The sequence below is a fragment of the Carcharhinus amblyrhynchos genome, chromosome 12 (genome assembly GCF_965287045.1).
Source record: "Carcharhinus amblyrhynchos chromosome 12, sCarAmb.v2.hapA, whole genome shotgun sequence".
NCBI lineage: Eukaryota > Metazoa > Chordata > Chondrichthyes > Carcharhiniformes > Carcharhinidae > Carcharhinus > Carcharhinus amblyrhynchos.
Genome location: NC_137335.1, coordinates 58,088,419 through 58,114,819, shown reverse-complemented (window position 1 = coordinate 58,114,819; position 26,401 = coordinate 58,088,419). Strand labels below are relative to the sequence as shown.

Here is a 26,401-nt window from a genome sequence, read left to right as displayed (position 1 = left end):
AATCAAAGTTTCCCTGCCCGTTCTATTTAACCTGAAGCTCAAACAGAATACAGCATGTTTGGAGGCTTGGCAGCCGTGCAGTTAGTGCAATTGAGACTGTCTTACCCGAGGTTTGGCTTCTTGTGACATTCTGCAGATATAAACCACTCTTGAACAGGTACAAAACCTCCTCTAGCTGAGTCAGTGTCTCGTCTATTCCCCAGCGCAACTCCCCTGCAAAACAAACAGTGTTTCAGTTAAATGCTTTCTTGTCTCTTTCAATCGTTTCAGTACAATGTGACTTTTTCTTTCCATTTTAGTTCCTCAATGCGGCTATGGTCAGTGCTGCTCTGAATGGTTTTCTCGTGTTCTGCTTCTGACCCCTTGCATTCAAACTATATTGAATACATTGTACTCATTGTACTGTCCGACTAAATCTTTTATTCGTCCACTCGGTCTTACAGACCAGCTTTTTTTCTCCTCCTAAAAACCATCCAATCCTCAAGCTTTTAAAATCCAAACTAAAGAGTCACTTAACCACTAATTTCTGATATCCATTGTCTTATCTTCTATTTGCCTCATCCTTGCACTGCAGGCCTCAGACCAGCATCCAGGCATCGTAATTAAAAAACCAGTAGAAACCTGATGACCAGGACCTCGCAGTGACACAGAGGCTGCTAGAAAACAGGTTTGCTCTGCATGTCCCACGACAGCAAGTTCCTAACCTCAGTAAGGTCATTGTGTGGAGATGTGGAGGAGGAAGCAGGTACATCCCCACAGGAATGAATGGGAAATCTAATATTAGATGATGCAATCACATTCCTTACTTTCTAACTGCAAAGTGGCACTTGGCCATATCTTCAATTTAGGCAGCAAAAATCCATGATTTCGAGCAGAGCAGGAGAGCTGATTAATTACAAAGAAAAACACAAAAGGAGGGGGTGGAACTTTTCCATCCTGCTCGCCATGGGAATTGTAGCAGGCAGGGGCGGACCGTGCAAAGGTCCATAGACCACGAGCGGGACTTTTTGGTTTTGGGGTAAGTGCAGCCCGAAGATTCCGCCATGATATTTAGTAGCACTCGGCCATTTTACAATTAACACCAAGTGGAATGGAGCTGTCACTGCGGGATGGATCCATTAATTATGTTATTGCGTTGTGGATGTATCAGTAATAAATCTGAGTGTGGGATTAGCACAGTGGCTATGGTATCCAGCAATATTGTCTAAGCTTTCACCATTCTGCAGACAAACAGGAAGGAATTTTATCAGCACGTCCGCCCAAGGTTCATACACTCCCACCTCAGGCAAGTGGAGAATGAACCATTCTCTGAGTCTCGCCCGCCCCTGGAATCGGGGCGGGCATGCCAGTAAAACTCCAGCCCCAGTCTGCAGTCTGGGCCCCATCTTCGTTCTTTTCAACTTGACATGATAAATCCCTCTCTCACCCAAGTGTAGATGAAGGTTGGAAATTTGGGGGGTGAGGGGGAGATGGTGGTGTAGGGTGGTCTTAGCTGGTTCAACTACCATCTGTCATTGAATCAAACAACAAAAGTGCGGTGACAAGAGTCATCAAATATAATGTTATTCTCCTTCACCCCAATAATGGCATATCCTATTGTCATCCATTGAGAAACCCAGCTGAGAGCCATGCGATAAGGTGCCAAACTATGTGCCAGTGAAAAGCGTGGCTCCATTTTTTCTTATAGAACATAGAACATTACAGCACAGTACAGGCCCTTCGGCCCTCAGTGTTGTGCTGAGCTATGCCCAATCCCAAGATCAAGCTATCCCCTCCCTATTATTCTGGTGCGCTCCATGTGCCTATCCAATAACCAACTGAAATTCCTAAAGTAAATGAGCTCAGGACATTGGTGACAAGACGCATTTATGGTTATCTTGTGAAGAGTGAAACAAGTTTGCACCTGTTTTGCAGTAAGCAAGTGTTGTTTGAAATACCAAGGTGCTGATAAGTACAATAAGGCGATATCTAATTCACAGGATTCATTTACTGGACAGACCATTTCCAAAGAGCTGGACATTATACAGGTAGAAAGTTGCATATTTTTGTTGTATAATCATGATGGATCTAAAAACAATGTTGAATGAGAATGAATGGTTCTCAGTACTTTTTTTGTGGAATATATAATTAAAACTGAACACAAGTACTGTGCAATGTTCAAGGAAGGGTGGAATTTAAACTGGTATTTGGGACAGGTGTATGAATTTTGTAGAATATTCATTCTAGTTTATTTTGTGAGCTCGGGGAATCTTGCTCTTCCCAACCAGTGCCATTCTGATTTTTGATTTGATTTTATTTATTATTGCCACATGTATTAGCATACAGTGAAAGGTATTGTTTCTTGTGTACTATATAGACAAGGCATACGATTCATAGAGAAGGTAAGGAGAGAGTGCAGAACGTAGTCATAGCCAGGGTATAGAGAAAGATCAAGTTAATGCGAGATAGGTCCATTCAAAAGTCTGATGGCAGCAGGGGAGAAGCAGTTAATGTTGGGTGAGACAATAAATGCAGAATATTTGAGTGATTTGTTAAAGCTTGTCTGTTCTGAAAACATTTCTGTGCGACAATTTGCACCAGTCCAACCCAAAAGTAGGTGAATTTCTAGCTTACACAAAATTACAATTATTTTACATTCTGATTCCGCCCCCACCTCCCCCCCGCCCCACATCCCCCTATCCACCTTATCCAATCATTTGTTCTTCTATTTCTGTGCAGCTCTATAATACTTGCAAATTCCCTTGAACTGTGAATGAAAATCCCAGGATATATCCATGATCTTATCGTCTAGTTGGATTGTGGGAAAAAGGTTTAAGTCTCTTGTTCTGTTTGTGCCTCTGGTTTCAAATAAAAACAAGGGAAACAATAAATCACAATGGGAGCAGCACTTGATATGTGTTTGCTGTGACGACAGGCTTCCTTACGCCAACCCATCTCTCATATTGCAGGCTGCACTATCTTAAAATTGATGCTTAAAACAATTTGGAGGATATGTTCTCTCTGAAAAGTGAAAGACAGAACTTATTAAATAAGCAAGTTGTCCAGTAAAGTATCATTTTACATTGTTGGAAGCTCACTCTTTCATCACAATTATTTGCTTGTTCTTTGTCTAAAGATGTGTTAGCAAAACCACACAAAACAATTAATCACTTTAATTGAGAGATTATATTTCTCTGACTGGTAAATTCTGCTGCCCAAAAAGACCTGTGTGTTCATCCTCTCATTTCCTTAAATCAGCTTTCTGTACCTCCACTGAAACAGTCCCAACCAAAGACATGAATCACATTCTCTGTCAGATAACTATGGCTTTTTGTTTCTAATACAAATTACTTCCTTATTGACAAAGATAAACCACTACTCTCTCCTACCTCAGATATACAATTCTTGGTTTTGTACTGATGTCCCTCCATGGCTCATTCCTGTCTATTTCTGGGGTCTCCTTTAGCCTTACTACTCCAGCCCCATCTCAAAATTCTTTGCTTGCCTAACCTCATCTCTTCTGCAATCCATTTCTAAGTCCCGCCATTGGCAGTCATGCCTGCCGAAACTTGGGGTATCACACTCTAGAATTCCTCTCTAACCCCTTTGCACTGCACCAATGTTGCCTCCTTTCGGGCCCTCCTTAAAATGCATCTCTTTGGCTTGGTGTCCTTTTCTCCCTTACACCTCTGTGAAATGCCTTGGAACGTTTGTTACTAAATTAGTGCAATTTATAGCATTGTTGCTTGCTGTTGCCAGATTGTGGAGATTAAATCAAGAAATCAAAGAAGATAAAATGACAAAGCAACCCCTGGAAAGCAATTAAAACAATAGTTATGGCAGTAAGTGATTTGTCTTTGTGCACAGAGATATATTCAATAAAAAAAAGGGATTTCCCAATCATTCCCTTCCCATTGGCGGGATCTTCCTGTCTTGCTGAGGGCAACACCATCACCCCCCACGCTGGGATCCCCAATGGCACTGTCGGCATGCATCGCAAACGGCCTTTGACTTTGGTGAGACTGGAAAATCCCAGCCAACGAATTCATGGATTAAGAGTATGTCAATGAAACATCTCTAATACAGCCGACTGTTTCATCAGGATTGGAAAGCCAATTTGATTTTAAGTACTCCAGTACGATACTAATCCATTGTAACAACAAGATTCTTGTCCCATACTTATCAGACTATTGACAAAAATACAGTATGTAAACGGAAACCTTTGGCCAGAATGAAGCCAGCACAATAAACATTTATTTTTCATACCTGTAGCATTCAGTACATTATCCAGCAACGACCGGAGACTTGCTGGAGCACTGTGCGGCAAGAGATAGGTAAAGAAGAACCTGCAATGGGAGCAAATATTGAGCTATGTGAAATTTCTTGTTAATAGGTGAGAGATTTATTATTTTTCTTTCCCTCCTACTTCTGATATCTGGCCTAAAGGATCAGTCAGCTAACTCTCAAACAGGCATTTGCCAATGTCACTCTACTATGAATTAACATTTATTAAGAATAGTTCTTACACCCTCTAATCACGATCATTTCATCTTAAAGCTAGGATTTGGGCTTAGTTAGTCACAAATGTGAGGTTGGAGTCATTGGGTGCAAAATTTAACTTTGGCAGAGGCACAATGGAATGAAGTCAGTAGAAATGGACATTAAGCGCGATACAGACTGAATGACCAATCCACCAGGATCATTTTATGCCCCAGTGAAGTTAAATTTCACAGAATCATAGAATCCATACAATATATAAGGCCATTTGGCCCATTAAGTTTGTACTGACTCTTCATTAAAGCATCCCATACTGGCTCCACCCACATAGCTTCACATATTTACCCCGTTAATCCCCCTAACCTACACAGGACAAATTAGCATGGCCAATCCATCCAACCTGCACGTCTTTGGATAGTGGAAGGAAACCCATGCAGATACGGGGAGAACATGCGAAGTCCACACAGACGGTCACCTGTATCCCAGGTGCTGTGAGGCTCGCATTTATATAGCGCCTTCACCGAATCTCTATGATCTATAGTGGTCGTCACAATGGGCTTTTCAGCCAATAAAGGGTTGTTGTTTCACCCTCATTATTTTACTGATTAGTTATAGGTCTTATTCAAAAATAAATCCTTTTAATGCTGTATTAGAAATAAGTGGTGTTAAAATTAATCTGAATGTGAAACTGAAAAAAGAGATCATTTAAAAATTGGCATTGCTTTGCAAATTGTCTCATTTTTTTCCATTGAAGTCAGTTGGGTGACTGTAAAACAAGCTGCCATGTCATTATCACTCGCTTTACATTATTACTAAAAAGCAATTTCCCAATCATTCCCCATTCCTGGTTCACTTGTTATCTTTTCCTTTGTACTTCATTAAAAGAAGTTAGAGCAAAGTTGAGAGTATCCTCTCCCTGCTGTTTCACAAGAGCAAATGAAGGGGCAAAAAACATGGATGTAGGTTTTGGATCTTCCTGACTTTGTGGATTTGTCACTAATAGAAACCAAATTGGATGATTTCAATACTGGACGACCAAACCACACTGCCAATTTTTCAGGCAATGCACCAAGGATTTTTTTTAACTCCTCCTGGCCTCAAACAAAATAAAAGTTTCCTGGGTCTTTTTGTGAGCAGTCTCCTGCAGCCTTCTTACAGACCTCCTGGTTATGCATCTCAAATCCTGAAGAAACATGCAAACGTAGGTGGGGGTAATGGCCTAGTGGTATTATCGCTAGATTATTAATCCAGAAACTCAACTAATGTTCTGGAGATCCGGATTCAAATCTCACCATGGCAGATGGAAGAACTTGAATTCAGTATAAAAAATCTGGAATTATGAATCTACTGATGACCGTGAAACCATTGTCAACTGGTTTATTGAAGTCCTTTAGGGAAGGAAAATCCACCATCCTTACCTGGTCTCGTCTACATGTGACTCCAGAGCCCCAGCAATGTGGTTGACTCTCAACTGTCCTCTGAACAAGGGCAACTAAGGATGGGCAATAAATGCTGGCCAGCCAGTGGCGCCCATGTCCCAACAATGAATAACAAAAATGTTTGGGGCAATGTACACACTCATTCTATTTATACCTGAAAAGATGCCTCTACAACCAGGGTAAAACACTGATTTGCATATTTAAGCTGCATACTACCTGTTTCAGGTGCTTAACTCATTTACAGGACTGCCTGAAAATTGTATTTGTTATTTATTATTATTTATTATTAGCATCATAATTAGACTTATATTAATATGCAATGAAGCCATGTTTCTCATTTCCAATTGCCCTGTGCCCATTTTTCAGTGAGAATTAGGCAAGCTGGTGGGGAGTTGAAAATCAGACTCAGGATGACAATGACATGCAGCAGGGATAATCAAAATACCAAAAGCCAATAAAACTGTCTTTAAGTTGGGCTTCAGCACTGTCAAGTTATTCTGGACTAAACAGATGTTTTAGTACCATGCAAGGATTTCCATAGAAATATTAAAGAGAAAAAGACTTGCAATTCTTTCATGACAATTTCTTTCATTAAGGCGGCACGGTGGCACAGTGGTTAGCACTGCTGCCTCACAGCGCCATGGACCCAGGTTCAATTCCGGCCTCGGGTGACTGTGTGTAGTTTGCACCTTCTCCCTGTGTCTATGTGAGTTTACTCCCACACTCCAAAGATGTGCAGGTTAGGTGGATTGGCCATGATAAATGGCCCGTTAGTATCAGGGAGATTAGCAGGGTAAATACATGGAGTTATGGGGATAAGGCCTGGGTGGGATTGTTGCCAGTGTAGATTCAATGGGCCAAATGGCCTTCTTCTGCACTTCGAAAACCAATAACGTACTCTCGACCTATTATAGTGTAGGAAACACAATAATAAATATGCGGAAAGCGGGTTTCCATAGAGAGTGGTAAAGTCAATGACCAGATCACCCACTTTAGATGTTGGTTAAAGAATAAACATTGGACCAGACACAAGGAGAACATCAGCTGCTCTTCCTCGAATTGCACTTCACTCTGTGAGGGTAGACAGGGCCTTAGTGTTAATATTTCATTTAAAAATGGCGCCTCCAACATTGCAAAATAGTGTCAGCCTCAAGTCTCTGGCAGAGCTTTCTGTTTATGAGACCGGGATACAAAATCACTAATTTGCCTACTGACTAACTGAAGATACTGTACTGCACTGCAATAAATGCCAGAAAGTCTGGAGAGAGAACTAACCCGTGTTTTTATTTTAATTGCTCCTATTATGTTCAGAAATGTTGCACATGGAGATGTGACCTTTGATCAATACAATTCTCAACTCTGGAAACAATTCAACCTTAAGGATCATGGAGCGGAATCTTCCGATATTTTGTCAGTGTCAGTTTCTGGGAGGAAGCAGGTGTGCGGCTCTCCAGCTGCACCGTTGAGTTTTCTCTCCAGACTTTCTGGCACTCTATGCACAGAGAATCTGGGGGCATGGTTTGTGCAGTCACTGGCGGGGCAGGATCTGATGGAGCTGACATGGCCAGCTCCATAGAGACTGGGACACTGTCTTTAAAGGATGCCCTGATCTGTGTTAGAAATAAACCAGCCCCCCTCCACAACCCACCCCCGCCCCCGACAGCCATCAGGACAATGCATACAAGCATTAGGACAACATAACAAGGGTTATGGGGAGAGGGCGGGAATGTGGAACTGAGACACGACAGATCAGCCATGATCTTATTGAATGGCGGGGCAGGCTCGAAGGGCTAGATGGCCTACTCCTGCTCCTATTTCTTATGTTCTTATGTTCACAAGCATCGGGGCAACCCCCATACATAAGGGAAATCCTCTGCCATTGGGTTCATTCTTGGCACTGCCAGGGTGCCAATATTTCTCTCTCCTTCCATGGGTTATGGTAATCTTTGCGCCCCCAGTGGGTTCCACTCAACAGCTTCAGCTTTTGCAGAAGCTTTTGTAAACCTTGGAAACATACATATAAATTTATTTAAAAATATTCAATGGTGTTCCCATCTGTGATAACCCCCATGAGTTCCGTGGGGAATCTCGAATTGATCTCCCTGTGGGATTCATCGAATACCAGTTCCCTTGGTAACAGGCCTGTCCAGGTAGAACTCATCACCTGAGCCCTTTGTAAGGCAGTCACCAAGAAGGGTCTGCACAACTAATGTTCCGGTCAGGACTTGTGCGAGAACTGTTGTTTCGGCTGGGACTCATAGAAGGCAAAACGCTAGAAGGTGAAACCCTAGGAGGTGACACACCAGAGAGCCGCACACTGGATGGTGACATTTTATGAGCCTCCTTAAAATAGGTGTTACTGAAACATGGTTTAGAATTAAGTAATAACAAGCTGACAGAATTGGCCTGTTACCTTGCCAATGCAGTTGAGAACGTGGCCAATTCTCCATTAACTGTCACCTGTATTAAACAAAGCTTCACAGTCTAACTTGACACAAAACTACGGCAACCCCAATAACCTGGTAGATAGCCAGAACTGACCTCTTTTATACAAAGGTTAATAACCTGAATGTTTTTGCACATTGATATTATTAAAAGATATTATAATCACAATGTCAATAGCAATCATTACTATTTACTAGTATGCTTTACTATTTCTGCTCTTTAATAACTGTGGAAGGTATCACCTCAAAAGGCAAAACCCTTGAAGGTGACAGATAACTTCCAATGGACTTCATTTGCATTGGAAGGGAAGTTGTTTGCTGCTGTATTAAGGAGCAGAAACAGTAAAGCATATTAGTAAATAGTAATGATTGCTAGTGACATTGTGATTGTATCAGCTTGTTGTTTTAATAATTATCAATGTGCAAAAACATTCAGGCTATTAACCTTTGTATAAAAGAGGTCGGTGCTAGCTATCTGCCAGGTTCTTGGGGTTGCCATAGTTTTGTGTCAAGTTAGTCTGTGGAACTTTGTTTAATACAAGTGACAGTTATTGGAGAATTGGCCACCTTCTCAACTTCACTGGCAAGAAAACAAGCCAATTCTGTCAGCCTGTTATTACTTAATTCCAAACCATGTTTCAGTAGCACCTATTTTAAAGAGGCTGATAAATTGGACTGAAATTGTAGTGCATTTGGATAAATTGTTTTAAAAAAAAGTTGGGTCTGAGGTATGTGTGCCACGATGGCTTTACTTTATGTTTAACAATAAATACGGTTCCTTTCCAGTGGGTTTTCTGAGTTATCACACTGTCCACAATAGGCGAGAATCCCATTGTGTCATTGGCGAAGGGCAGGGAAAATCCGAGAATGAGATCTCAATGAGATTCTCACTCCCACCGTCTCGTGGGATTTTGTGCCAGCATTGCCATTTTCACCTGCAGTGAACTGGCTGCAAGTACCCCTCCCCACAATCCCGCCTTGTGCCATTTTTATAGTAGTTTTGTAGCAATTTCTAAATGTATGTTGATGTTCTACGTGTCACGTGAGTTTAGCTCATACTGTGTGCATTGAAATTCAACACAGATTCCACAGAATCTTACAGGGCCATGTTTTTGTTCTGTAACACCTCGTATCTTTCTTATAGCGAGTCTCGTGACAAAGTGGTGTATTGTGCAGACGGCACGCTTCTGAAAAGAATTAAATGGAGCAATCTGCACCTATCTGTAAAGATTAGCATGATTGATTTCTTGTTGTCGCCTAGATTGTGAGTGAACTGAGTAAAAACATTGGGATCATTGCAAACTCTCTGACTATTCATTGCTTTTCTTCTCTTGTCATAATAAACAGTGAGTGCATATCAGACTGTATCGTGTTTGGACATATTATCCCGTCTAAGAACCATAGAATGAAGTCAATGACACAACTTCTTTACAAAGTGGAATGCAGTTTCAAAGCAATTTTGCATAGCGATGAAACTGACAAACAGTTGGTTTTAGGCAATAGCAGTGGTTGCAATCTGAGCTCTTCCGACACATTCAGCAGTGAAAGACGCAGTTACCTATATGCATTGTACAGATTCCGCTTCTCATTCATGTTTTGGCATCTACCCTCCAAGGAACAGATTAAGGTGAAATTCCGAGCTGGAAACTCCATAAAACAGTCACTGTTGCTGGAGCAGGGTGTTTCATTGATGCTGGCATCATCCAGATCTGTCACTTTTAGTTCACCATCCACGATAACAAACTGACGAGGGCGGAAGTCCAACAATGTCACTGAGCCAAGAGGCGAATGGGCCAAATAGTGTAATAAGCGTATCAAACTCAAACATACCTGCAATGAAAATAACACAGGGCAGACTTCATACAACTTGCTTAAGTATTTAAAAAGAAAACTCCAAAAAGACAGCTAAGTAAAATATAGCTTCATTTGCTCTCCATTTAATAACATATGTAAAAGGAGGGAATTGTATTGAAATTGCTTAGAGAATCATAAACTAAATTTATAGAATCCTTTCAGTACAGAAGGAGGCTGTTTGGCCCATCAAGCTGATACTAATATCAATCCTGCCCAGGCCCTATCCCTGTAACCCCACATATTTACTCTGTCAATTTCCCTGACACTAAGGTGCAATTGAGCATGGCCAACCCACCTAAACCACACATCTTTGGACTGCGGGAGGAAACTGGAGCACTGAGAGGAAATCCACACAGACACAGGGAGAACGTGCAAACTCCACACAGTTACCCGAGGCCAGCTTTGAATCCAGGTCCCTGGTGCTGTGAGGCAGCAGTAATAACCAATTTGCCATTGTGCCATCCATACACAAAAAATAGCTGGCTCATAGCTGATCTCATATTTTTACTTAATGTGCTTTCACGTACCTATACATTCTGTTTTGACATCTCTATTGCTGCCAATAATACCTCTTGCTGCAATGCAGTTCCTCCAATGCACAATGGAGCACAGTCCAGAAGGAGACATTTTTCTGGAACCATTGTGTGTCTCACCCAAGTAAATACTCTTTAAATATGAATGAAATAGGATATTCAGCAACATGGGACCAATAGCAGAGTCCAATTCTGCCCTTACTTGAAGTTTATATAAACTGACTGATTCCTCTCTGACCAGGAACCCCAACTGATGCTCCGGCTAAGATTAATTAACTTGGCAAAGGCGGAAAACTGAATCCGAGACGTACTTCTCTGTAACAGTGCCATCCCAAGCAGTGTTTTACATCACAGCTCTATGTCTTTTAGCTTTTTCAAATACCAACTGCAGCATGGCACTGTAACAGAGGAAAATTCACTGGGTTCACATTACACAAAGAGCAATCACATTTAATAAAATCTAAAACAGTGGTGTAATTTGTTTGGCACCATGTAGTTCATTTTACTTAGCAGTGCTTGGGAAACAATACATTAAAGAAGGAATATTAAAAAAAAGCTGCTGTGGAACTTTACAGTTACCTGCTTTGGAAAAGAAATGTAGAAAATCCATTGTGACATAGTAAGAGAAGACCCTTCAATTGTGTTAAATTATTAATTTTTAATAAACAAATGGAAAATGTACTCTGTAGTCTATAACATCAGAGCAGTGGATCATTGAAAAAAATGGCTAACATTTGCTTTTGAAGTCTTCCAGGAGGCAAAGTTTTGTTGGTCTCATAGAAAGAAGCTTTCTAGGGGTGGTAGGCTTACCAGCCTGACTGAGAATAAAGGCTTAAGTTGAGGAGAAAGTAATGAGAAAAAGAGTTATTTTCTTTAAAGAAAAGGAAGTGAATTAAATTTAGCATTCTTTTTCCCCTCAAAAAATTCATTTATAATGAAACATTAACAGATGTTATTTTGCTTTAAGTTTAGTTACTAATGTCACAAGTAGGCTTATATTAGCTCCGCAATGAAGTTACTGTGAAAATCCCCTAGTTGCCACACTCTGGTGCCTGTTTGGGTACACTGAGGGAGAATTTAGCATGGCCAATGCACTTAACCAGCACGTCTTTCAAACTGTGGGAGGAAACCAAGCACCTGGAGGAAACCCATGTGGACGCAGGGAGAACATGTAGATTCTACACAGTGTCCCAGGCCAGAAATTGAACCCAGGTCCCTCGTGCTGTGAAGCAGCAATGCCAACCATTGTGTCACTGTACCACCTGCATCTCCTTCTCAAAGTGCTTGTTATGTTTGAGGCAAGTCCCTTTCTGATGCTTTCCTGCAACATTTGGGTTTCTGAGCCTCTGACAACGATTGGAAATTGATAGTTTTTAAAAAAGCATTGCAAGATACATGCAGAAAGCTACAGAACAGTGTTGCTATTATTTTAAATATTCTGCTAATTGGAATGTTAAACCCAAGAATTCCAAAGAAAGAGAGAAGAGAGATTACCTCGTTATGCTTAATCAGATGAAAATAGTTTAGTTTGACCAACAAAGCTCCTGACTAATTAGATGATTTTAAAAAAGGGCTACTTTGTTTACCAAGCAGGATTTAAAATCCCAGAGAACTGTTATGGAAACAACATTCCTTTGAGGCTGAGACATTTTCTTTCCATTATTTCCAGCATGTTTTGAATGCCCCTCCCCCCCCACCCCCACCTTCCCACCCCAGCCCCGCCAGCTTCCCACTCAAAGCTCCAGAGACTCTCATTACTTACTCGGAATCTCTCTTCCCATGAAGTCTGCAGAAGCTGAATCATCTCAAATGGAGATCCAAGCTCTGTGATAGTGGTCAGCGTGTCTGCGATGTCGTTGCTGTCCTGGTAACAATAACCATATAGCTGCAGAATGGAATCATCAGGAAGGGGATGGGGATGGGGGTGGGGAGGGATGCAAAACACAAGAAAGCAGCATGTTAAGCCATTTAGTCAAAGTTGAAGTATAGAATAAAACAGACTGGTGCTGGTAATATTGCGGCAATACAATTAATGGGTCTTCAAAACATAATACCTGGGGCTTTTTACATCATAGTTGATCAAATTTTACAGCAGAGAAACAGGCCCTTTGGCCCAGATGCCACTGTTTATGTCCCACATCAGTTAATTCCCATTTTACACCATCAAACTCTTTTCACGTAGCTTTCCCTTAAATGCCTCTATGCTATTCCTCGTAACTACTCCTTGAGGTAGTAAATTGAACATTCTTGCCTGCTCACTGGGTAAACTGGAACTTGTTTGTAAATGTGATTACATCATAAAATGCTGATAAATGTGCTCACTTTTTCACCAAAGCAATAATAAATGTTAAGCAAATGTCTTAATGAAATTGAAGGAGTAGGGCAGCATGATGGCACAGTGATTAGCACTGCTGCTTCACAGCGCCAGGAGCCCAGCTTCAATTCCAGCCTTGAGTTACTGTCTGTGCGGAGTTTGCACATTCTTCCTGCGTCTATTTGGGCTTCCTTTGGGTGCTCCAGTTTCAGCGATTATTTTCAGCAACTGATGCACAAGAACTCCAAGATCTCATTGAGTATCCACCTCTCTCAATTTACACCCATTCAAGTAATAATCTGCCTTCCTATTATTGCTTCCAAAGTGGATAACCTCACATTTATCCACATTATAATGCATCTGCCCTGCAGATGCCCAGACATTTAGCTTGTCCAAATCATGCTGAAGCATCTCTGCAGCCTCCAAACAGCTCACCCTTCCAAATCATGAGCAATTTGTGTTTTTCACTCAGAGAGTGCATCACCCCACACCCAATCATTACCATTTTCTAATATTAGCCCTTGTATAAAATGGAGTCGAACCTGGGAATGTTATTGTAGATTTATACACAATTTATCTTAGTGTCCTTATACACTCACATTTCTGGTAAACACAATTAGTGGAAAAGAACATTTTAATCAAAAGTTTCAAGTGTGCTGCAAAAATAGTCCATTAACCCTAACCAGTCTGTCAGAACCAAATAAAGGAATACATTGATTAAAGACATTAAGTAAAATAGTGAGGGACTCGAACACTGTTTATACCCTGCATATACATCAAGAATCCCGTCTAATAAGATTACATCAGATCATTAAAGAACAAATGAAATTCGAACTAATTGTTCTATCTTACATTTCAAAAAATGATTTATTTACAAACAACAATTTAACTTCCCCCCCACCCCCATCAAGAATATTCTTGCAGCCATCTTTCCCAGTGCTATGACACTTAATAGTCTGAGACAAAATATCACTTTTAAATAAATTACTTTCAGCCTTTCAGTCCAAAAGATGTACTGGTTAAGTGCATTGGCCATGCAAAATTCTCCCGCAGTGTTCCCAAACTAGGGGATTTCCACAGTAACTTCATTGCAGAGTTAATGTAAGCCTACTTGTGACATTAATAAATAAACTAAAAAAAACTTAAGACCGGTGAGATTCCAGGTTGTACACTGCTTGCTGTCTATTTCTAATGTAATGGGCAGCACAGTGGCACAGTGGTTAACGGCACAGCATTAGGGATCGGGGTTCAATTCCAGACTCAGGTCACTGGTTGTGTGGAGTTTACACATTCTCCCCATGTCTGTGTGGGTTTCCTCCAGATGATCCAGTTTCTTCCCACAGTTAGGTTCACTGGCCATGCTAAATTGACCCTCGTGTCAGAGGGATTAGCAGGGTAAATATATGAGGTAATTGGTATAAAGCCTAGATGGGTTTGTGGTTGGTGCAGACTCGATGGGTTGAATGGCCTTCTTCTGCACTGTAAGGATTCTATACAATGATTCTAATCATTTTAAAGTAGATTTCTTTTTGTGATCAGGTCAGTATTTTGTCCACTTTCACATATAACAAAGAAAGTGACATTTTGCAGGCAGAAGTTGCTTTAAATTGATTTGGACTTCTTTATGGCACTGCTGTTTGTTTCTGAAAACAGTACCTAATCATGTTTGATTAAGGGAATGACCTATAAATCAAAAGTACTGAATTTACATATCGCACCACTCTAAATGTTATATGTCCCTATTGTAATGTGTTTTTTTTTTAAAATTTCTAGGCTAAATTGCCCACCATTGTTTTTAATAATGGAATCCCGAATCTTGTAGGTTTTTATATGTGTGACACAACCTCAGCGCAATCTGTCACAGCCACAGTCTCTCAAAAGTCCTTCATTCTTCTAAATAATAGTGACACAGCTGCCCCTTCCTCAGAGAAAAAAGGGAAAGGTTATCCCGTCACACAAAGCTTGACAAGCTCATTGGGGTGAAACACAAAGTGAGGACCTTATTAAGCTGTCATCAGCAAGTTAACAGCATGCAAGCAGCAGCCCCTCATGAATGAATATGCAAGAAAAATGGGCCCTGTTTTGTTGTGTGAAGTGAATAGCAAACAGAATTACTGGGGAGAGAACCCCAGTGCAATTCAAAAGTGGTCTCGTGCAAGTCTCCAGCGAGGCTTTAAACTCAAAGTGAGTTTTTCTTTATAATTGCACTCTATAGAGTTGTGACATCTTCCTGAATGCCTCTGAGCGCATATTTTCACGCTGCAATAAGACATGAAGTTCACTGGGTAAGTCTCAAAAAGGGGTTTGGTGCTGTTTAAAATTTATTTATTTGTCACAAGTAAGGCTTACATTAACACTGCAATGAAGTTACTATGAAATTCCCCTAGTTACCACACTCTGGTACCTGTTTGGATCAATGCATCTAACCAGCACATCTTTCAGACTGTGGGAGAAAGCGGAGCACCCAGAGGAAACCCACACAGACACAGGGAGAACATGCACACAGACAGTGACCCAAGCCGGGAATCAAATCTGGGACCCTGGTGCTGTGAGGCAGCAGTGCTAACCACTGTGCCACTGTGCCGTTCAATGTGGGTGAAGTATCTCGCAAAACACTTTAGTTTTGATTTGATTTACTGTTGTTGCCACATGCCAGATGACAACACACAGACTGGAAGCAGATTCCTCTCGGTTGTGGTGATAAATCCCCTTTGATTTGATTTATTATTGTCACGTGTATTAGTATGCAGTGAAAAATATTGATTCTCGTGCGCTATACAGACAAAGCATACCGTTCAAAGAGTACATATGGGAGAAAGAAAGGAAAGGGTGCAGAATATAGTGCTACAGTCATAGCGTGAAGAAAGGGATCAGCTTAACATAAGGTAAGTCCATTCAAAAATCTGATGGCAGGGAAGAAGCTGTGATTGAGTCAGTTGGTATACAATCTCAGGTTTTTCCATCTTTTTCCTGATGGAAGAAGGTGGGTGAGAGTATGTCCATGGTGCATGCAGTCCTTGATTATGCTGACTGCTTTTCCGAGGTAGCAGGAAGTGTAGACAGAGTCAATGGATGGGAAGCTGGGTTGTGTGATTGACTGGGCTATGTTCACAATCTTTTATAATTTTTTGTGCTATTGGTCAGAGCAGGAGCCGTACCAAGCTGTAATACATTCATAAAGGATGTTTTGTATGGTGCATCTGTAAAAATTGGTAAGAGTTGCAACGGATATGCCGAACGGTGACAAAATCAGTGGCAACAGTTATACATGTTGCTGCTCATTTTATTGTGTCAGCTTTTATTGAGAAGGCATCAACTCTCCTTAAAACTCAGCAGGTCAATAAGACTATGTAAGGCTTTGCTGCATTCACACTTAACATATTTTGGTCTACACATCAGGTGACATAAATTGCTCAATAGAAAATGTGGAGTAGGGCAACAAGGCTAAACTGAAATATTTTAGACTTAGAAGGTTTGGTGATAGGATCTAGAATTTTAAAAGTTATGGCAGAATAAGCTATAGTAGATCTAGGTATGACATTGAAAAGAGATTGCAATTGGACTAAAGAGCATGCCTAGAAAATATGTAGACGAGATGTCAGATTAGATGCCTGTCAAGAGTTTCTGTTTTCAAAAAGTTGAAGTTGTCCACAACAGTTTCCTTATAAATATGGTAGGGAGGGAAATGCTGTGGTATGTACATTGTTTTTGCTGGAGGAGAACATTGGAGCAAAGCAGGAATGTGCAAGATCCATTTACTCAGCGATACATCATGTGTAACCATGGCACCTGCTGCCTGTTTGATTACCTTCTGGAGTTGGATAAGAATTTGCCACCATTTTTTCTGAAATTGGTCACAAAATTTGTCCTTGATTTCCTGCCTTGCCCATGTCAATAACATTTAGGGAAAGCATCATATGAGGATGTGCTCATGAAGGGAAAGGATGAGAATTGATCAGCTGACAGTTCAGAACACAAACCAGAAAAGATACAAGTTCACCCCAGGTATAAACTGCTCTCAGCCAGTGGGATGCCACAATAGGACCCTTCAGCGTGAGTCAGAAAACCAGGCTGGTTTTCTTCTCCTAGTTCTAGCCAGTTAGCCCTGCTGGGAAGTGTGCATCTGCGGATGAAATCAAGCCCCATTCTGATGCACTCCACTGTTAAGTAGCCTGCTGACATTCACTGGCACACTTGCACAGCAAGCACTTGGGCAACAGTACCTTCTCAAAACATATTTCAGCATGAGTCTATACCTTTAACAGAGGAGGCAAAAATTGAGAACAAAAACAAGGATATTGGATCCTAATGCTATAATGGAGATATGTCATGTCACATGTCACACAATGTGTGCTGAAGTTCGTATTGATTTCCACTGACATTGTATAGTGCACTGCAGATGGCTGACTTCTTTGAGGACTTTATGAGCTCAGCAGAATATCTTAATGGCAGTTACTCCTAGTCAGCCTGAGCCTCCTTGGGTATTGCTCTTGGACATACCCAGATACCCGATTCTGTTGCAGTACGTTAATTGTCTGGAATAATACCCTTGTTTGTAAAAATATTCTCAGCACGTCGGCATCGTTACCACAGCCAACATTCATTGGCCACTCCAAGTTGGCTTGCTATGTTGATAGTGGCTCTCTTAAACTGCTGCAGCCTATGCAGCTGTTTGATACAACTCAAGAGTTTGGTAGGTCACTACAGAAGGAAATTAAGAGTCAAATGAATTAGCACAGAACTGGATTTACACACAGGCCAGTTCAGGGATAGACAGTAGATTTCCTTCCCTAAAGAAGATGAATGAATCAGTTGGATTTTTGAAGACAGGCCAGCAGTTTCAGGAACACTTTTACTGTGGGCAAATTCTTGATTCCAAGTTTTTAAAGTTGAATTCAGATTTTTAAACTGCCCTGATGAAATCTGAAGCCCTCAATCTTCGTGTGCTACAGAGATACATCTGCCACTGGCTGCTACACTGATACTCTGGGTCACAAACTCTCTTGTATTCACTTATACAATTGATTTACTAACTCTGAGTCTGACCTGGAATAAAAGATTCACTTTTTGACTTGGTTCTCTAGGGCCACACATTATTATTCATAATTTCCTCGGACAATTACTGAACAAAATGATGATTCACTTTCCCCAGGCCTCTAACTGATATTAGCACCAAATGTGTGAAATAATGTGTTGGAGCTTTCTCTTAACATAATCCTGTGTGGTGTGCATTGTATTCATTAAAATTACTGAAGGCAAGACTAACTTTCAGTGTTCTCTGGGAAGCTGAATTGAAACAGATCCTAGGGAAAATTACAATTCCATTTAGATTGGATTTAGGAAATCCAATCCTAGTAGGCCCAGTTTATTTCCTCTTTTAAGGTCTTGCTGTCAAAGCAGAAGAGTTAGCGTTAATGTAAGTGCAGAGGGTTAGTTTGAGGAACAGATCTCCCGAATTCTGAGCAGCACCAATATGGGAAGCAGGAAGTCAAAGTGATCAGAGACAGCCTCCTGGAGAGGATCTCACACTTCTGAAAGGATGCCTGGTCATCTGTTGGATTTTAATACACACTTGTACTCATCAGCAAGCAAAATTACTTCATATCATTGCATGTTGCCATAAAAATGAAGCTTAAAAAAAGCTGCTTTACCCTTCCTGTACATTTCGATACCCAATTCTTATTTTTATTTCTCCACTTTATCCCCTCCTCACTCACATACAACATATAAAAGAACAGAAAAATAGTGTCTTAGCCCATGGAGCTCTCGCCATCTCCCTGATGTAATGTGACCATGGTGTTTCTATACTGAACTTGCTCCAAATCTAAAGGTTTCAACCATATGTAATGGATCCAGCCACTTTTGCAATGTTTGATCAGAACCGATATGCATTGGTTGACTGGATTCCATAGGCAGCAACTCCAAACCAATAAGAATGTGGTCCTCTGCACTGAAATGTATCACCCCCAAAATCCCCCCACCTTTTCCTATTGCTTTCTCCGCCTTACACACAAACAACCTGTAGTGACTATAACAGGCACTCCTCGCCGCTTCCCCTCTGCTATCACTGGAACGAAGCGGGAGAATAATTAACCTCAAGTAAGCTTCCTTCCAAATCTTCTATCTACACACACACACAGCCTGTACTCAGTGTTGAGAAGATAAACTAACAAGAAATTAACTGCCGCCTACATTCCAACTGATTCTCGCCAGTCACCTGAATAGTTGGATGTCAGGACTGCGTTTGTCCTTCCCCTGGGCTCATCACGAGTTAATCATTAACCATGGGATCAGCAGAACAGACCGAATCTGGTTACAATGCCTTCATTCGATGGCAATATTCAGACGATTGATTTCCTTGTCATATGATCTGGTTTGGGTCAGCTCCTGCGCCGTGTGATGAGGGACGCTTGTAGCATTTAAACAGTATTTTGATGTGCACTTGCGATGCCAAGGCAATATGGATACTGAGCCTCAGGGATGGGCACTCAGTCCCAGGGCTGGCACTGAGCTCCCCCCCCCCAAGACTGGGCACTGAGCCCCCCCCAAGACTGGGCACTGAGCCCCCCCCCAAGACTGGGCACTGAGCCCCCCCCCCCAAGACTGGGCACTGAGCCCCCCCCCCAAGACTGGGCACTGAGCCCCCCCCCCAAGACTGGGCACTGAGCCCCCCCCCCAAGACTGGGCACTGAGCCCCCCCCCCAAGACTGGGCACTGAGCCCCCCCCCCAAGACTGGGCACTGAGCCCCCCCCCCAAGACTGGGCACTGAGCCCCCCCCCCAAGACTGGGCACTGAGCCCCCCCCCCAAGACTGGGCACTGAGCCCCCCCCCCAAGACTGGGCACTGAGCCCCCCCCCCAAGACTGGGCACTGAGCCCCCCCCAAGACTGGGCACTGAGCCCCCCCCCCCCAAGACTGGGCACTGAGCCCCCCCCCAAGACTGGGCACTGAGCCCCCCCCCCCAAGACTGGGCACTGAGCCCCCCCCCCAAGATTGGGCACTGAGCCCCCCCCCCCCCCAAGACTGGGCACTGAGCCGCCCCCCCCCAAGACTGGGCACTGAGCCCCCCCCCAAGACTGGGCACTGAGCCCCCCCCCCCCAAGACTGGGCACTGAGCCCCCCCCCCCCCAAGACTGGGCACTGAGCCCCCCCCCCCCCCCAAGACTGGGCACTGAGCCCCCCCCAAGACTGGAGGCTGAGTCCCAAAGACTGGAGGCTGAGCCTCAGAGATGGGCACTGAGTCCCCAAGATTGGGCACTGAGCCTCAGCGCCAGGCACTAGGCTTCAGGGCCGGGGACTGAGCCTCAGCGCCGGACATTGAGTCCCCAGGGCTGGGGAATGAATCCTCAGGACTGGCAATGCGCCCTCAGGGCTGGGGACTGGGCCTCAGGGCCGGGCGTTGAACCCTCAGGACTGAGAAATGTGCCCTCTGGGGTCACTGAAACATGATGCCTCCTTCCCGCAAGAGGCAGAAAGGTGAGCAGAGGTGACACCCACTAACCAGCCACCCACTCTCCATTCTCCCTCAGGAGTGGAGGGGCAAAGATCACCCTCAGTAGTTGGCGAAATGCGAGGGAGGAAATTGACAGGCAATCGATCAATAGCAGCTCAGACCAAGCGGAAAGCAATGGGGTTAAAGAGCATCTGTCATCGCAGATAGCCCAGTGCAGCCAGCCTCCGGCCAGAACAAACCTTTCTTGTTTGCATTTCTGCCTCGAACATCTCTCTCGTTTGTAAAGCAAAGGCTAATTTGACACATTCACAAAATGAATCACCCGAAAAGAGAGTTTCTGCATTAATCTGAATAAGATTACTTCCAAAATACACAGGAAAGCCACATCCTGCTCAGATGGCGCCTGAAAATGTTCAGACTGGTGACAATTTATGTTACCTCCCCACCCTCCCAAGTCTGCTGACAGTTTCTGTTCCCACTGGCCGTTCTTTTTTTTAATCGACCACGTCGATATTGGAGGAGCCTGCTTCGCCTGCCTGCTGCATATAGATCAGCAAGAGTGACAATGTCAAACACTCCAGTGACACCTTTCACTGATCAGCCACTTCACACCCAAGCCACACGAGTGAACTCGCGGCCGGCACCCAGAACCGCCTTTACCCGTTAACCCGGTCCATCCATTACATGGTGATTCATTCCCGACTTTGAGGTGCAAATTCTGCTCAATAATTGGAAGCGCCGCATGCCAGCAGTGGATTAACATCGCCTTTCATTAGACAGAATAGCTGTTTGGGGGGGGTGGGGGTGGAGAATGCCTCGATTTTTTGAACACAGTAAGTGTAGGTACATCCACAGCACTGTACAGATTAACAGTAGCAAGGATCGAATGAGCTTCTTCCTGTCTCCTCTCAAAATGTCACTCAGGAATTAACTAAACACACCTTTTCTTAAAATCGGGGTATCATTCTTCCAATGGGTTTCCCCGTTAAAATCTTAGAATAATCTTGTCTCACCAAAGAAATGGCGCAGCCGTGAATTCCCCGATTTGTGGATGGCAATGTGAAGAAACACTCCTCTGCCGTGAGATTTTTGGTGTTCTGGGGGTCGATAATTTTTGTAATCAGCTGAAGGAAGTCAGTAAACTGAAAAATAACTGATACAAGGGACCAGCGACAGGATGATAATGAGTGTGTGTGTAAGAGGAAACTCTAGGAGCAGTGGACATCCACACTTTAGATGCCACAGCGGGTACTATTTGGATCAGTTCTGATGAGACCTGGTTGTAAATCAGTGATCCACGTCGATCGCACTCTGGCCAATTCTAAATTTTGCATTAAACAGGCCTCACTGAAACAAACATGATCCTCCTGTCAATAACTTCAATCTCCCAACAACTTTCTCTCCATGTTGTCACCTGTCCTTGGTCAGAGATTTCAGCACGCGGTAGGGGTTTATGCATATTCAAACCTCCCAAAGGGACCTTTTTCTCAGGAAACTTCCATCTCTCAGTGAGGCAACAAATCTCATATGTAGCAGCCTCGCCAGCCAGATCAAATCAATAATATGGTCTGCATTTTATGTCCAGTAATAATATCTCTTCTCACTGAAGCCCAAAACTCTATCAAAACTTCTGGCGTTGAAATTCACAAAGCACCTCTTCCTGTCCTTTGTGAGAATCCAGGAGGTAATTTAACACAGACAACTGGACAGTGAACCAGCGGCACTTTAACTTTCACTGGTCACCCACCTAATGTACTGCAGTTATGGTAAATCCTTTTAAACCAGCAATGTCTAGTCACAGTGCAAATGGGAGCGGTTTCGCAGTTTGGTGCTCTGTGTATGTGAGTATTGGGTCTGTAGATTGAATTTTGTGTAGGTGCTTTCCAACAACGGGAGATGCGGGGCCGTATCTCGACCTTTCCCGGAAGCTCTGTGGATTGCATTCTGCAATCCCTTAATGAACTGGTGTCCTTTCATGGGCTAATTCGACTGTTAAATTGATTACAGCGACGTGTTAAAGGGCCTATCATGGAGTGCAGTTAGAAGGGCACAATCAACGCTTCATAGGGCGACTTGCGGCCTGAAGTCGAAAATCTGATCAATCTTATTAACTGTTTTGATCTGATTTTTAAAAAAATTGTTCATTCGGCAACGTTTTACACAAAGCTTGAAATAAATCCACCCATTTCCTCTTCGCTCTGATAAAAATGTAACAGTCGGAATGCTGAGGGACATAATTGGTGTTATTAATGTGGGGGTAGCGGGGAGAGGCGGAGGGTTGGGTCAAATGTTATTATTGAGTGAAACATTTAGAATTCAGCGGTTAATCTTATTTGAAATAAGGTTTTGAAAGGGCGTGTGGAGAGATTTTTTGACACTCAGTGATTTCCACTGGGTGCTGTCCTTGCTGTCTCACCTTGCTGAACCTTCCGACAATAAAGCCCCTTAATAACGAAAATTAGTAATATAGGAGCCTGTATCATTAAAAAAAAAGGTTTTGCGCAGGAAAAGTGCTATTTTATAGCTGAAACCTTTCGGCCAGTGAAGATAGACCATGGACTGACTGTCATTGAAAGCCGAGAGCAGTCTGGGCTGGACTGGACAAGGCCAGAGTTGAGTTGGATCGGGTCTTAGCAATACAGAGAGAGCTGTTATCTTGCAAATGACACTTAAAGCTGCCATCTGTCCGGAGTGAAATCCTTTCTCCCAGTAAGGCACGGTTACTATAGAAACTGCACCAACGGATTTGACATCTTTCACTGCCCCAGAAAATCATTCCAAATCAGGACTACATGTGCGCAAATATTCTCCTAATTTGCACCGCTCCCGCCTTCTTTCTGTCTACCCTGGTATCTATTATCCGGCGGATCTGCCCCCTCCCCCCTCCAAACCCGCAAAGTTGTGGGAGAAACTCATCGATTCGAATGGTGTCTGAGAGAAAAAAAAATCAGAGCGAACAAAACAATCCCCTTTTCTGGCCGTGGAAAGCAACAATTGAAGGGCTAATTCTACACTGCTTACTTTAAAAGGGGGAAAAAAGAAAAGTACAGATCATTGAGGGTGAAGGCAGCCCGAGATAGAGAAAGCAGGACGGAAATCCTCGCGTTTATCATTAGTGTTGGCCAGCGGGAATGAGTGAAACTGTAATAAGCGGCCTGGCAAGGCCAGTGGGTAGTACCAAATAAACCTGTTGGACTTTAACCTGGTGTTCTTACAAAGCCAGTGGGGACAAGCCTTGTTAAGTCCCCGAGTAACACAGTGGCCTCACTAAACTTGCAAAGAGAAGCGCATCATGTCATGTACGCTCCGAAAACTACCCGGAGCCACGTGGTGATGTGAAGTGACGGGTTTTATGTTCTGTGCAATGCTTCAAAATGTATTGCGAGCGGCGATTATTTTTAAATACTGCGGAGACATCACTTTCCATTTTAGAATCAATTACATTACGACCCAGCAGTGTTGAAGTCGGAGCAGTGATTCACTGATTTCCATTTTAAACATCTTGTAACTGAAGCAATATCTTGCCCCGCTGCCGTTTTGAAAACCCCCTGACCATAAATAACATCGACCCCCCTCCCCACCTCCACCCCCATCCAGCTCTTGTAACGTTGTTTTAAAACACTTCGGGTTGAAAGGTCTTGGAGACAATCGGCACACAGTGCTGACAATACATTCTAGTTTCTCAGGCTAAAAAGAAACTTCCAGGGAGCGATCTCATTGAATCCCTACAGTGTAGGAGGAGGAAATTCGGCCCATTGAGTCTGTACCCATCACAATCCCACCCATCCCCATAACCCAATGCATTTATCCTAGTTAGTCCCCCCCACCCCCCCCCGACACTAAGGGACAATTTAGCATGGCCAATCCATCCAACCCGCACACCTTTGGATCTCGTCTGAGCAAGTCACCTTAAAACAGCCTGCAGCGGGAAATTTGGCAAATTGCGAAGGAGATGCCGGCAAGAACCCACTCAGCCCAATCTCCTCCGGTAAAGCTAAGCGGCGGCATTCTGAGCAGAACTGTTCCCCTCCTCCCAAATCCCACCTTTCAGCAGTTTCAAAAATCCAGAAGGAATGAGTTCCTAAAAATCCCATAGAACTCAATAACACATCGGCAGAGAAAATGGACAGCAAACACATTTTAGCCTAACTTAATTCCAAAACCTTTAATTCACTTTCTTTAAAAAAAATCGGCGCATAATTGCGTCTTCCGGACTTTGAAAGGTGAATTCTTCCTGAGAATTTCAAAACCTTTATAACATTCATAGCGGGACCCAATTCTACAGAGACTCCGGCTGAAATGATGCCGAAATAAGTGGTTAGTTATTATTGAATCATATATAGTCCAGTATCACATCTACCGCCAGAAAGGCAATTTGCTGTCATACGGGGATCAAATAAATATTTTAATGAATGGATTTGTTTGTTTTTCCACATTATTTCATTAATAAAGGTATTCCGAAACATCGTAAAAAAGAGTTATGTGGGGTTTATTAAGCACTCACATTTTTCACGCCAGTTTTTGTATCAAAACAGATCAGGATGGGTTCTGAGTGTGACTCACTGCACACATAGCTGAAACCCCAACATAAAGCCAATATGTTCGGTCCTCCCATTAAGAAATTGCCCTATGAACAAGTTGCTGGGGTGGACAGTGCCTGCCACTTACCTTAAGGATGTTGGAGTGCTGCAACCGTTGTAAAAGTGTCATCTCTTTGACAAGCTTGTACGACGCCAGTCTGTAGCAATCTTCCAGTGTGCCGTACTGCTTGACACAGTTTTCCATGTCATGCCCGCCAAAGTCCACCGACTTTAAGGCCACTGCCAGCGTTTCGTTGAGGACGGCTTTGTACACCGCTTTGGTGTAGCCAGAGCCCAAGTAATGGACACTGCTGGCGTTATTAATGTGGGGACAACCCAGAGAGAGGGAACGGAATCGAAAAGCGCTGGCTGAGCTGCTGGAGACCAAGGTGCTTTCTCCTGTCACAGTCTTTTGGAAGCTGGGGTTTCTGTGCTGCTGCTGCTGCTGGGTTAGCAGCTGATCCGGGGAGCTGTTCTGGGCTAGGTCCATCAAGCGCCTCTCCAGCGGTCTGGCCAGCCTCCCTGCAGCCGCCGGAGAGCCTGGCTGCTGCCTATAGCGGACCACCTCCTCGTACCTCTCCCTCATTTGCTTCAGGAGGTCTCGGTCGGTCACCCGGCTGAAGAATGAGGACGGGTCGAGACTGAGCTGATCCTGCCTCGGGCTCTCCAGGCGCTGCTGCTGCTGCTGATGATGGTGATGGTCAAAGCCAGGGATAAATAACAAATTCAGTAGAGTGCCCAGGAAGAATGAACAGCAAAGCCCGGCTGCGATGGCAATCTTTCTGCGTTTCATGTCGTTCTCACTCTGGGAGTTGGTGTGAAACACTCACTGCAAGAGGGTGGCTGTTTGAGACTGAACTTTTCACATTGTACAGTAAAATTTCTACCCTGCAGGAGGGAAGATAACACTTGGGGATATCCCCCCCCCTCCTTTCCGTATGTATTCTTCACATTGGTTGCACCCCCCCTCCCTCCCTCCCCATACACACAAACCTTGATAAGCAAAGCAGCCTGACGCATACTGATTGACAGGCTGAGAGAAGCCAGGCACAGGGTGCCGCGCGCGGCGGCATGGGAGTTGTAGTCCTTCCAACTGGGCTAATAAGGGTTCAGGCGTCGCCCGGGAACTACAAATCCCACAGAGCACCGCAACTTTCCTCTCCCCCGGGCGCCGGGGGGAGGGATAGAACAGACGCGAGGGATCCCCGCCCACATGGGGAATCTCCACCAATCATCGCCCCGCACTCCCTGAATTCTGACATCTTATTGGCCCATCTATATGGCAATCATGGGGACAATTGTGACGCA

General features: G+C 43.5%; 1 protein-coding gene across 3 annotated transcripts in view; it reads right to left on the bottom strand.

The window, feature by feature from the left end:
• Positions 1 to 26,019, bottom strand: part of pkdcca (protein kinase domain containing, cytoplasmic a) — a 60,176-nt gene extending 34,157 nt beyond the window's left edge. For all 3 annotated transcript variants that reach the window (XM_080200598.1, XM_080200599.1, XM_080200600.1), the window contains exons 1-5: positions 25,182 to 26,019; positions 12,509 to 12,631; positions 9,918 to 10,189; positions 4,246 to 4,325; positions 106 to 213 (exon numbers count right to left, since the gene is read on the bottom strand). In XM_080200598.1, coding sequence (XP_080056724.1) covers positions 106 to 213; positions 4,246 to 4,325; positions 9,918 to 10,189; positions 12,509 to 12,631; positions 25,182 to 25,886 — 1,288 coding nt within the window. In that variant the 5' untranslated portion in view covers positions 25,887 to 26,019. The remainder of the gene's footprint in view (positions 1 to 105; positions 214 to 4,245; positions 4,326 to 9,917; positions 10,190 to 12,508; positions 12,632 to 25,181) is intronic.
• Between the last annotated feature and the right edge of the window lie 382 nt (positions 26,020 to 26,401).